We start from the raw sequence: 13,621 nt of genomic DNA on the forward strand, positions 1-13,621 counted from the left end.
AACATATTCTATCATTATTTCTGTACATATATATTTCTCTTTAGAGGTGCAACTAGTGAAGAAATGAAATGGTCCATGCATGTTTGAGGAGCATGAGAGAGATGTTTCACCTGGCAGGAGCTGTAGATTCTGTGTTTCGCCATTAGATGTCGCCACTGAATCAGGAAAGAGAATTCAACATTTAGTTTGGAAATATCACTTTAATTAGCAGGCTACTGTTGGTATTAATATTGCAGCGTATAAATATCAGAAACGCTCCACATGACTGTTGGAGGTGCTATCATACACCACACAATGTTTCTGTGACTGTCCAAAGCACGTCAATGTGACAAGTGCAATTTACGGCAAATGACATCTAGTTCTAGCTCCCTCTCTCTGAAATATTTTTGACGATTAAACTTTATCATTACATTTTTGAACATACTGTATTTTATCAACATTAAACAGCAGAGAACAGTTACTATAAGTCTGAACCTCCATAAGAAGCTGAAAAGCAATGAAGATGAACAACTCCATTACAGTGAGAGTGAGAAAAGAGGCAAAATGTGTCTCACACCATGGGTGAATTAGGAAGTAACACAGTAAACCATTTAATGCAGTCAGTTTTATGAAGATGAATGTAGGGGAGACCTGGGCACAACCTATCACGGGCTAGTTGTAACACGGGCCACACATGCTAGCATGACTAAACTTAGTGTAGTTGCCATATCAACACTATATAGAGAAAAATTTCGCCAAAATTTTGAAATCTTTGGAAGATTTTACTGAACAGATAGCAAAAGTGAATTTCCTATGTTAATTTTTCATCTCTATTTTTTGTGTTTATTTTCAAATATTATTTGAATCTACAATATGTTATTTAATAGTTGATATGGTACTTTAATGCTTCGCTAGCAGAACACTAGCAGGGTTTGAATACCAGTTGGCATGTTATAACTCTGCATTACAATGTGCCCCTATTAGAACTATGATATTTTATTTTATACTTTTATGAAGTCTATTTAGAAAACATGAGAACAAAGTGAATAAAGACTAGCCTTATTTTAACAATCTAAATGCAATGTCAGGGCGTGTCTGAATCCACTTTTGCTAGTTTAAAACAGGAAAAATAGTCTGCATGCCCGGCGCATGGTTTAAAAGGGTTGTCTCTCTTCCCTCAATGAGTTATGGGTGTGTTTTGGTAATGTGAAATAAACCAACCAGAAACCTATTTGTCAGCAAGTAAAGATACTTTATTTATAATGTACATAATGAAACACAACTTGAGACTCATCAGTGCATCTTCAGCAAACTGTAGACTTGATCTCCGGCGTTTGAGGGAACTGGTTTGTCAGGGATCGTGCAGTACAGGTGGTAAACAGTCTTAAGGACAACAACAGACAGATTGACAAGAGAGACAAAATAAATGTTTGTAATGTGTTCATGATGGACTTCTCATTTGTTTATGTGGGTTTGTTGTGTGACTGTTCACATAATACCTAATTTTCCTCTGTATTGCCCTCTATCTGTTGAGTATTAACCGAAACTTCTGTAAAGCAGAAGCGTCATTTCACTTTAGACAACATGTTTTGACCACCACGAACAAGCTCTTTGTCATAAAACTTGAATGTATTTTTGCACAGCAAATACATCTCTTCTCTCGCAATGATTATGAGCATCAAAAATGCTGTTTTGGACTAGTGAGGAAGTTTTTGAGTTGTGAAACCAGTGTTTTTATAGTAAAGAATGAGAACAATTTGATTCATTTTTGAATGACCGCTTTTCGAATGACAAGATCAAAATGACCACTTTACTGAAAGAAACATTTTATTTCCTGAGGGCTGGTAAATTGAATTCTCAGATTATATTGAAAGATAAGATACTCACCATACCAATTCCTTAACTGGGCTCATCTGGATTTGTTAATCTTAATTTATAGCTAAGAATCAAATTATTGATATGGCATCCATCTTTTAATACATAACTAAAATGTTGTAATAAAGAGAAAGTCACATGAATTAAAGTTCGTCACAAGTAGCTTTTCCATAAGCTGATGTACTAATTTATAGAAGGTGAATGCAGTGTTATGAACACATGACACTAAACAAATGCAATAATTATTAAACAACATAAGATTTAACATAAAACCCTGATGTACTTAACTAATAACAAAAAAACATCAAATGTGAGCACAGAGATCTATGGCTATTCACTGTAAATTATAAGATGATTTTCTCCCAATATAAATGTGGGAAAAAACCTCCAAGATGCCTTGGCCTGCTGTGCTGATACATGATTTCAGTGGCTATTCTGAACTATCATTCTTTCTGTTGTCTGTAAATTTGCAAGAAGTGAAGAAATGAAACGGTTCATCCATGTTTTGAGGAGCATAAAAGAGACGTTGTTTCCACATGGCAGGAGCTGTAGATCACCTCAGTGAGAACGTCATCAGAACCTGCACAGACACACACTTAATTATTATTATTAACACACTAGTTATTATGTTTCTATATCATGGAGCTCAGCTTATACATATGTGAACTTACTGTCAAAGGGGCAGAGACAGATGAATCCCATGAGTCCAGACAGAAATACAATACCAGTGAAAACTAGCACTACTAAAAGCCATGAGACTGTAAAACGACAAAAATAAGACTTTAATCCATGTTTATATATATATATATATATATCAGATTTATTGTGTGCAATTTTTTTATTAAACTCATTTTAAATTAACGTCACCTTATATGATCATGAAAGGAGGAAATGTCAATGTTTGTTTTGGTTATTATAGATATTTAGATGATCAGTTTTTTATTGTGTTGTACCTTCAGAGTGAGTGATCTTGGATCAAATCATATTACAATAAAAAACTGAATCAACAAAGCAAAAATACATGTTTCTAAATATCTGGTTTCAGGCAGAGCAGAAGCTGGTATGAACACAGCTGATAGAATCAACAGTGTATCAGAGTGGGATGAGGTATTAAAATATTAGCCTAAAATCAGTTGTCAGAGACTGATCAATAATACAGTTTAACTGTAATTTTACTGTATAACAATGACTGCTAAATCCTGCGACTGACTAATAGTAGGAAAGCTGTGCAATAAACTAAAAATATTTTTTAGGCAATTTAAAGTGAAATGAGCAAAATACCTCTGTGTGATTGTCAAGTGTTTTATTTTCAAATTAAATTTTGGCTCTCAAAGTTTCACCAGTAGAGGTCACTGTTGCAGATGCAAAGAGAATTTTTCTCAGACTGCATTCTACTGATATCGAGTAAAGTTACCAGTTGTGGTGGATGTTGGGGTCTCAATAGTGGAAATAGCAGCTATTGCTGAAAATACATTGCAAAATAATTAGTTAGTATAAGTTACAATAAAATACACTATGAAAGAATTGTAATGTTTGGTACGTGTTTTTTTTTTAACACTAAACTTTACTTGCCTGTTTTTGTGTCCATTGGTGAAGCTCTTTGAGTGGACGTGGCTGTTAAAACTGCAGTGAGAACATTATTGGGTGTTTTTAACCAAGACTGGGATAGATCTTTAAATTAAGTTATAGATGTAAGTTAACTATGATAAGCAAACAATTGGAAAGTGGAAGACCAATCCAAAATGAACTCAAATGTTTTTGAATGAAATTATGATGCTACAGAAGAGAGTGTTCAGCTCATAAGCAATACAGTCTCATCTTGAGTCATGTGACTTCCCATTAGCTTACTAATTTGGCATCTAGGTAACATTTTTCTGTTAACAGGCAATGCGTGCCACAAAATGTAGATGCATTAGCCTATTGAACTATGTATTTTTTTAATTCAACATTTTACCAGTTTGGAAGAGTGGTTGAACTTACGTGTGGTTTTCTTTGTTTTGCTCTTTAGCAGTTTTGACTTGGAAACTAAGTCTACAAATATAAAAAATAAATTAAAGGAGAATCACCTTTGAATCACCTTTTCAATTTTAATTCAGAATGACCAGAAAAGGTGTTATCAGTTACTCACAAGCTGTACTGTACGTTTTAGAAGTGGACATTAAAGGTGAAGCTGTTTAAAAAAAAAAAAACATTGTTAAATTCGCAGTGATATAAAATAAAATGTTCAACCGCAACAGAAAATAATGAGCCTGAAAGAACAATTGCCACATCATTCAAAGTGAAATAAGAAAGATGTCTTTGATTTTAGGTTTTCACGGTTGTTGTAACATGTGCAGCTGGTGTTGAAACTGCAAAGACAGTTTACAGTATTACTGGGAGCAATTGCAATATATAACTGTAAAGCAAATGTCAATACAGTCTGTTGTCAAAGCCTTCAAATACAACATTTTTCCCACATTATGCCGTATGATGTAATTCTGGCCTTATATCCAATGAGGATTATACAGAACCAAAGAACCAGCACTGCATCATTTAAGAATGAGACAATGAGTTACTTTATACAGTTGTATATACTGACACTAATTTTGTCTTCAATAATGCTGTACAGAGAAACATTACAAGAGTGAACAGCCCATATCATAGATTCATAAAGTATATCTCAGCAGATGCATGTAAAGGATTTTGTGAATGTTTTTTGACAGAAATAACTTTTTAAACAGATTTTCAATACATAAATATCTCAAGACTTACTCTGGATTGATATTGCTACTGGATCGGAGTGAGGAGATGGCATGAGAACGTGTGACTTGTTCACAGTGTAGAAGCAGGTTATTCTCACAGATGAACTCTGACCTTCTGTCCAAATACTGATCTGAGATGCAGTGAGTGAGAGCTGACATGATGAACTCGCTTTTGAGTTACTTTCTCTTCCATTGATGTTAAAGACACAGCTCTCCATCTTCATCTTCAGATCTTCAGTATTCTCACAGCTCAGCTGAACTGTGTCTGTTTCCTCAATAACTGAAGCAGACGCTGTTAACTTGGCCTGGGGGAGATCTAATGAAGAAGAAAGGAAAATTGATTAGAAGAAGGTGACTTCTGAAAGAAGCAAAAACTGAAAGAAAAAAAAAAACAGTGTCCTTAACTTTCATCATGTTAGTCTTTTGTCATTTAAACTATTAAAACTGTTCAAATGCAGTTCTCTAATGACATCATCCTTCAGGAAGTTGCATCATTTTGGAGGGAAAACTACAGCACAAACATCAGCATTAGCAATTGACTTATTTTCTGTGATGGTTTGTGGACAAAATACAAAAATGGGACATTTTATTTTGATGGTTCCTTTTGCATGATAATATCAACACTTCAAAAGTTGTTTTAAACTGTCAATTACTCACTGTGCAATGGTTTATTTGCACTGTCGTGTCATCATAATTAATCCAGTCATAATGTCAAAATGTCATATGATGATCTTAATTATAGCAGATTTCTGAAAGATACTTAAATTGAAATATTCAACACAAGTGTATTAATTTGTGTATTAATAAAAAGAGTTCAAGAAGTGCTGCAGAACAGGAATGGCCCTATAAGAACATTTAAAGAAACTTTTAAATAAATTGCTTGCTGTTTCTCCTCTCCCCATCATCATATTAGATGTGCAGAAACAAGCTTCTCTCTGTAGATGTGTCAGACATTGTCTTGCTCTCTGACGTGATCATCTGAAGCGACTCTTCCTTCCTGCCTAAATATATCAGATAGTTCACTTGCTGAGGTCACACTGGTTAAGCGTTAGTCTGAGAAGAAGCTACAAATCATTCAGTGTAAGAAGATTTCACAGATCACTATCTGTGACTCACTGTCTCACAGTATACTATCCCACAACTGCTAGAATCAGCTTCAATGTGTTGCTTCTGGCTTCATACATGATCAATACATGAAGTGTATTTGACCTTTCAGTGTTGTATATTATACAGCCTGTTGAAAGGGTCGTTTTAAATAGTATCCGTCAAGAAGTGCCCTATAGATGTTTTCTCGTTTTTATTTGTTGTAAATACTGACTTTTTCTTTTATTGTTCAAACTTTCATGTTCTAATGACCTTCATAAATTCTATTGGCTTACGAATTCTACAGTTGTGTTTCTGATTAAAAGTGCTCATTACAGTAAAAAGTCCTCACCTTTGATGGTGCGTGTGTCGCTGCGCGGTGATCTGATCTCAGTTTCAGTGTTGATGATGTAATAATCACAGCTCAGATTTCTGCTGTTCTCTGATCGTGTGAAGAGTTCACTGTGAGTTAAATTAAACATACACAGATGATGTTCTCCAGACTGCATCTTCTGAGAGACTCGTGTGTGCAGAAGAACATCCCCAGTGTAGAGACTACAGGTGAAATCAGCTCTGACTGACAGTGGTATTTCACAGGCTATGTTGATCTGGACATCATCGTCATCAACACTGATGAAGGGTTTCTGAAGTGAACCTGTTTAAGACAAATAATCCATAATTAATGGGGGGAAAAAAACATTACACAAAAAACAGCAGTGAAATCTCTCACCTAGAACCGTCACGGTGGCCGCAGGAGAATGAGGTGATGGTTTATCAATCCTGTTCTCAGTTATTATGTAGAAGCAGTAAATGTCGACAGATGCTGGTGATTTTACATCTGCCCATCTGAGCACTTCAACACCAGTGAGCTCCAGTTCACATGATGGACTGACTTTAATATTCTCCTGTTTAATGTTTCTGTAGAAATGACACTGTTTCACTGTAACATCTGCTGGAGTCTCACAGGTCATCTTCACTGATCTTGACTCACTTAGCACATCTGGAGATACTTTTACACCAGGAGGCGCTTCTGAAAAAAACAAATAAGGATTAATCCATACATGCATACTTTTCTAATCATGGTCCATGTTTTGGTGAAACTTTGAAACATATTTAAATTCATAAATGTCTTTTCAGCAGCACCCAACTACACAATGAATGGAAAATGTAGGGCAGCCCCATAGACATATAGACCAACGCCACTTTTGCGTCATCGAAGGGTAACGCCCTTTTTGGGGGAAAACTATGGGAAAACAAACGGATTCCCATGAGAACAGAACTCGCACTAGATTTGCAAAGTTTCTTGATAGCAAAAATGGCACAAACTTAAAGAAGCTAACGTTACTGAATACGGGGTTACAGAGGTGTCCCTTTGAAATGGTCGAAAACTGGATTAATGACCCCACACAGTGGCCAAATATGGACTATTCAGACATTTAACGTTACCACTATCTCGTGGAATCACCAAGTAAGCACGTAGCATTTTTTTCATTAACACTCACATTATGACAAACTAGACGATGAATGGATCATATTTAACTTGATTTAAGCTATTGACATAGTCTAATAACGTTAGCTGCTAACAGCTTAGTCTTTGTAATAGCTAGTCGACAACAAAACTGTCAATAGCTTAAATCAAGTTAAATATGATCCAAGTGACATGGCCTCATCGTCTAGTAGTTAGTTTGTCATAGGCTACTGTGAGTGTGTAAATGATAAATGAATAAATAAAAAGGCTACTTACTTGGTTGTCAGAGGAAGTAGGTAGGTAATGCTGCTTATCTCTGCCTTTACTTCGAATTAATTGATGGTGGCAAACTTTTGTGCAGCGTATGATGTTCACGGATAAAAACAAAACTAGGAAGAATGTGTTTTTTGTTTTTAATTTAAAAAAATTGTTTTTTTTTCTGGAATCAGTGATAAATACATTTCTGACCTTTGGAACAAACCAAAAAAAAAAAAAATGTGAAAAAACGCATTCATGATGATTTATGGTGATTTTATTTCATTCAGACATATGTCTACAGGTACATTGACGCTGATGCATTAAAGTGGAGGGGCTCCCCTTTTCCAAGATGGCGGCTCTATTGACACATTCGTTCCAATGAACTGCCGTAGCCAAGGTGACGTCTAGTGAATATGTCTATGAGGCAGCCCATTAAGGTAGGCTATTTGTTTACTAATTTAAAGTCACACAGTCAATAATTGTATTCATTAAAACTCATCTTAGATATTCAAAATGAGAATTTCTTCAAACCCATAAAATGTAACATTACATCCTTGCTTAATTTTTAATTTATTAATTAAGCCTCCACTCAATCACACCAGCTCAGACTACCTCCACTACTGTATGTCAACTTAAACGCAACACAATGACAAGTGGAAATATTGGTTTAACTCATACTTATATGTTTGAAACAGAAACTTCACACTTCAGAAGAAGAAGAATTAACAGGGCTGACTATAAGACAATGAATCAGAATGGTAATGCGTTTTATGTATTGCTCTCTATGTTGGACATATAACGGTAGGCCAATTGAAATCCCTAGTAAAAAAAAAACCTGTTCCAAAATGTAATTAAAATAGATTTATTCATACTAAGTACAAATTCATTAACAAATTTACTGAGATAACGCTTGAGGCTTACTGATATAAATGTTGTGATTAAACTTTATTTGGAGTGTTGTTTTTTTACAATGCACATTTCTTAATATTAAGCCTAAAATGTGTTTTAATATCATTATTAGTAAAGTAAGTACCATCGTATAAGATCAGTTTTTAAATGCAAGATATTTAAAGTGTACCTAAAGTACATTTGCAATAGTTCCATTTTAGCACAATCAAATATACGTATCTTTATTTGAACCTCAGGTCTATAATATTTCAAGATAACTGAAGTGCATTAAGTACAGATTAGTTGCACCAATTTATCATTTGGCTTTGGGAATATTAAAAACACCGCATAGACATGAGCAACATTAAAAAAATTGATTTTCCTCAAAGGAAAGTCTCTTCATTCTGATCCATTTGATTCTGACCTTTTATTAGCATATATACAGTAGCTCCCAGAACAACTTTTATATGAGCAGATGTAAATGAATTCTCTTATACACCAAATAAGGTGTTTACATGACTCATAATTCTAAATAATCTATTAATAAGGTTATTGCAATCATTTTCATGACTTTTAATGATATAACTAAAGTAAAACCACTTTAAGGTTGTATAGTCTGCTGTGTTCTATTAAAACACAAATGCACTGATCACACATGCTTAACTTCTGTACTTTAGACAAATGTTTTTTCTCTACAAATGTGGACATTCGGTGTTGAATTACATTACACGACAAAGATCACTTACTGTAAGACTGAACCTCTATTAGAAGCTGAAAAGCAATGAAGATGAACAACTCCATTACAGCGAGAGTGAGAAAAGAGATGAGACTCGCAAAATAGTTGAATTAGGAAGTAACATATTAGACCACAGGAAATCATATAATGCAGTCAGTTCTATGAAGATGAACGTACATCATTCATGAGACGTGTTCAGATTCGCTGTAACAAAGGGCAGTTCTGGGCCACAGGCATCAGCATAATTTACGTGTGGGACATGATGTCCCCACCACTTTTTGAAACATCTCGCTGCATGGATGTACCAAATACATTATCCGATTATCCAAACCTGTGTGAATTTTTATCTTCTGCTGAACACAAATGATCATATTTTGGGGGATATTACTTGAATAGCTGTACAAGAGCCAACATATTCTATCATTATTTCTGTACATATATATAATTTCTCTTTAGAGGTGCAAAAAGTGAAGAAATGAAATGGTCCATGCATGTTTGAGGAGCATGAGAGAGATGTTCCACCTGGCAGAAGCTCATAGATATATGTCTATGGCAGGAGCTGTAGATTCTGTCGCTGTTTTCAGAGTTTCGCCAGTAGATGTCGCCACTGAATCAGGAAAGAGAATTCAACAATGTGTAGTTTGGAAATTTCACTTTAATTAAGGCTACTGCTGGTATTAATATTGCAGTGTTTAAATATCAGAAACGCTCCACATGACCGTTGGAGGTGCTATCATACACCACGCAATGTTTCTGTGACTGTCTAAAGCACGTCAATGTGACAAGTGCAATTTACTGCAAATGACATCTAGTTCTAGCTCCCCCTCTCTGAAATATTTTTGACGATTAAACTTTATTTATTACATTTTTGAACATACTGTATTTGATCAACATTAAAGAGACACTCCACCCATTTGCATGAAGATTTCCATTGTTAGAAATCCAGTTATACTATTGAATGGTCATGCAACACTCTCTCATTTACCTTTTTCACTTCCTCCTACAATGATGCAAAAATCGTCATTTTACGTCATTGTAGGAGGAAGTGTAAGAGGGGGAATTTCTGTAAAGACTACAAGCACGTGTTCCCACGCTTTCAAACCCGCCCATAGCGGGGCCAGTGCGTTTGATTTCACCGGCAGAAACTTTTTGATAATTATGGATGAAGGGACTGAATACACAGACAGATGCATTATGGATAGGCTTGGGTACCGAAACGCGGTGCCAATAGGGAACTGGTTCTGAGGTAAACGGTAATAACCAGACCGAATAAGAACGTAAATTTCTGTGTCATGAGGCGCACACACAAAGTCTCTCGCTCTCTCCCTCTCCCTCGTGCGTTTCTGTCTCGCATACGCGCTCTTGCTCACTCGCTCTAGATTCAGAGAGATTTTAACTAATTTGCTGGCATCAGGGAGCCATTATCAATATGCGGGAGACTCCCGGAACGTCTCATAGCGAGGGGATTACTGAAGATGCCGAAGACAAAAGGCTCCAAGGTTTGGCTTTATTTCACGTGTAAAATTACGCGTCAGAGTAAGTGTGTGACGATTGAAACCCATATAGAATCACACCAATTCATTGACTCTCCACGTAATATTATATATTATTGACGCTCTTATGTCATATTATATTAGCACACATTATCTGATTTCACTGGTGATTTCCGGGGTAGAGTAGAGTGGAGCTCAACTCTAGTCTACATTGATGGGCGGAGTATAGTGGAAGTGGACTGTGGAGCTGAGCATTGCTATGCACTCTGAGGATTGTTGTCTACAATCCACAAGAACTAAAAACTAATTTTCTGCCTTTTATCGGCCAAGAAGGACCCAAATTAGAAATTTATGATACTATTCTTCTACATATATGACCCACTTTCAATACATATTCATTTCTCCACCGTTGGAATTACCCTTTAAACAGCAGAGAACAGTTACTGTAAGTCTGAACCTCCATAAGAAGCTGAAAAGCAATGAGGGTGAACAACTCCATTACAGTGAGAGTGAGAAAAGAGGCAAAATGTGTCTCACACCATGGGTGAATTAGGAAGTAACACAGTGAACCATTTAATGCAGTCAGTTTTATGAAGATGAATGTAGGGGAGACCTGGGCACAACCTAACACGGGCTAGTTGTAACACACTTGTTTTAAATACTTCCACACTTGCTAGCATGACTAAACTTAGTGTATTTAGTTGCCATATCAACACTATATAGAGAAAAATTGTGACAATATTTTTAAATTTTTGGAAGATTTTACTGAGCAGATAGCAAAAGTGAATTTCTTATGTTAATTTTTTATCTCAATTTTATTTGTGTTTATTTTATATATTTAAAAATATTATTTTAATCTACAATATGTTATTTAAAAGTTGATATGGTACTTTAATGCTTTGCTAACTAGCAGAACAGTAGCAGGGTTTCAATCCCAGTTGGCATGTTATAACTCTGCATTACAATGTGCCCCTATTAGAACTATGATATTCTATTTTATACTTTTATGAAGTCTATTTAGAAAACATGAGAACAAAGTGAATAAAGACTGAGGGCCCTATTTTAACGATCTAAATGTCAGGGCGTGTCTGAATCCACTTTTGATTGTTTAAAACAGAAAAAATAGTCTGTTTAAAAGTGTTGTCTCTGTTCCCTTAATATGGGTGTGTTCTGGGCGTAGGGGAGACCGGGGATGGTTGCAACATGTAATTTATCTCCAATCAGAAACAAGCTAGAGTGATGAGCTTTGTTTTTGTTATACTGTTGTCACCTTTTATGTGATTCAGCTCATACTTATATGGTTTAAATGAGTAAAATGTCAAGTCAAGTCACATTTATTTATATAGCGCTTTTCACAATACAGATTGTCTCAAAGCAGCTTCACAGTGATAACATGAAAGTAGTACAACACAGATCAATAATACTGCTAAACACTAAATAACCCCAACTGAGCAAGCCCAAAGCAAGCCAAAAGCAAGGCGACAGTGGCAAGGAACCAAAACTCCATCAGATTGGATGGAGAAAAAACCTTGGGAGAACCCAGGCTCAGTCGGGGGCCAGTTCTCCTCTGGCTTACATATATTGTTTATATATAAATATTAAATATAAATATTGTTTATGTATAAAACGGCGCAATAACATATCGCAGGCGTTGAGTCGTCTCTTTACTGGCGTTGGTCTTCTCATCACAGGCGTTGGGGCATCCGGAATCCCCGTGAGAGGCTGGATACAAAACTGGACCTGACGAACACCATTTTTCCCGGGACAAGCGTCCCGAGATAACAGCAGAAAGGCAGATGGGAAATAATTAGCATAACTGATGTTCATAATGATTACCATTATACGGGAGTCGGTGTTAGAAACCACTATCTCCTTACATTCAAATGCAAATTGTGAAAAATGTAGATTCTCTAATTATCTTTAAATGGTTTAGACTATTAACAGACAGATGTAAGATTATGGTTTGTCTAATCCAAACCGTCTCTTGAGTAACGGAGCCAAATTCAAAAAATGTCCTCGGTCTCCCCTATAATGTGAAATAAACAAACCAGATCAGTCTCATCTCCCAATCCATTTAAAAGCCAGTCTCTTTAAATAATAAAAATATTGTGCAGTCTATAATGTTGCCTCAAAATGGCAACTCGTCAACAATGCCCAAAACACACAACTCGTTTTCAGACCAGCAGCACATGGGCACAAATGCATTTGCTATTTAAACAACGTGGCGCAGGATGTGAAAATGGCAACTGCTCAAAACAAACTCATTTTATTTTTAATTATTAAAAAATGCTATTATTTTATATACAGTGGGGAGAACAAGTATTTGATACACTGCTGATATTGGAGGTTTTCCAACTTACAAAACTTGTAGAAGTCTGTAATTTTTATCATAGGTACTCTTCAACTGTGAGCGATGGAATCTAAAACAAACATCCAGAAAATCACATTGTATGATTTTTAAGTAATTAATTTGCATTTTATTGCATGACATAAGTATTTGATCACCTACCGAGCAATAAGAATCCTGGCTCTCACAGACCTGTTAGTTTCTCTTTAAGAAGCCCTCCTGTTCTTCACTGTTTTCCAATGCACAGAAGAGAAACAAGAGGGAAGCTGGGTTGTTGAGGTGTGTGACACAAGCTAACATAGCAAGTTTTATTATGGATGTCAGTGTAGTTGCAAAATGCTTTTGCCACTGTCCTTTATCACAACATTGATGTAAAACCTTGTCATAAAATAGCAAAGATTATATTTTTTTGTCATGAAGAAAGATCCCCTTTTAATCGTCGGTATTAGTAAATAAAAAGTAATTAGTACTAGTAATTTTTTCTCACAAATAGTAACTGAGTTACATCATTATAAAAGTACTTAATTACCAGGAAAGTACTTGTTACTTAAAAAAAAAAAAAATCAAATAACTTGGATCCCCCCAATATTAAATATGTGAAATGAATGCAATGGACACTAAATAGATTATTATTGTTATAAAACATTGTACAGTAATCTACACTTTTTTAATGTTGATGTGGGACAATATGAGCGATTGTGAGCGACACCTTTTAAATATATTACTGTAAATATTATCATTCTTATAGTGGAA

At 35.5% G+C, this 13,621-nt stretch overlaps 1 protein-coding gene and 1 long non-coding RNA gene across 2 annotated transcripts; both read right to left on the reverse strand.

Annotated features, from left to right (window-relative positions):
- Nucleotides 1-1,534: 1,534 nt before the first annotated feature.
- LOC120480356 (uncharacterized) lies at nt 1,535-3,883 on the reverse strand. Its single transcript, XR_016148689.1, has 5 exons — nt 3,835-3,883; nt 3,427-3,477; nt 3,269-3,316; nt 2,526-2,612; nt 1,535-2,434 (listed from the first exon to the last, which is right to left on the reverse strand). It is a non-coding gene; the product is annotated as an uncharacterized LOC120480356 (long non-coding RNA).
- A 718-nt stretch (nt 3,884-4,601) lies between these two features.
- On the reverse strand, nt 4,602-9,093 carry LOC148970477 (uncharacterized). The gene is made up of 5 exons (XM_089125345.1): nt 9,039-9,093; nt 6,409-6,708; nt 6,031-6,333; nt 4,777-4,911; nt 4,602-4,726 (listed from the first exon to the last, which is right to left on the reverse strand). The coding sequence occupies exons 1-5, from the start codon at nt 9,091-9,093 to the stop codon at nt 4,602-4,604; spliced, it is 918 nt and encodes a 305-aa protein (XP_088981471.1).
- Nucleotides 9,094-13,621: the final 4,528 nt, after the last annotated feature.

The sequence above is a fragment of the Pimephales promelas genome, chromosome 21 (genome assembly GCF_988280905.1).
Source record: "Pimephales promelas chromosome 21, fPimPro1.hap1.1, whole genome shotgun sequence".
NCBI classification, from domain to species: Eukaryota; Metazoa; Chordata; class Actinopteri; order Cypriniformes; family Leuciscidae; genus Pimephales; species Pimephales promelas.

Excerpts from the sequence above, each read along its gene's own strand:
- LOC148970477 (XM_089125345.1), bottom strand. The coding sequence starts at position 9,093 with ATGGAGTTGTTCATCTTCATTGCTTTTCAGCTTCTAATAGAGGTTCAG. Across the intron at positions 6,709-9,038 it reads AATAGAGGTTCAGTCTTACA|AAGCGCCTCCTGGTGTAAAA; the intron begins GTAAGTGATCTT and ends TGTTTTTTTCAG. Across the intron at positions 4,912-6,030 it reads CGACACACGCACCATCAAAG|ATCTCCCCCAGGCCAAGTTA; the intron begins GTGAGGACTTTT and ends CTTCTTCATTAG.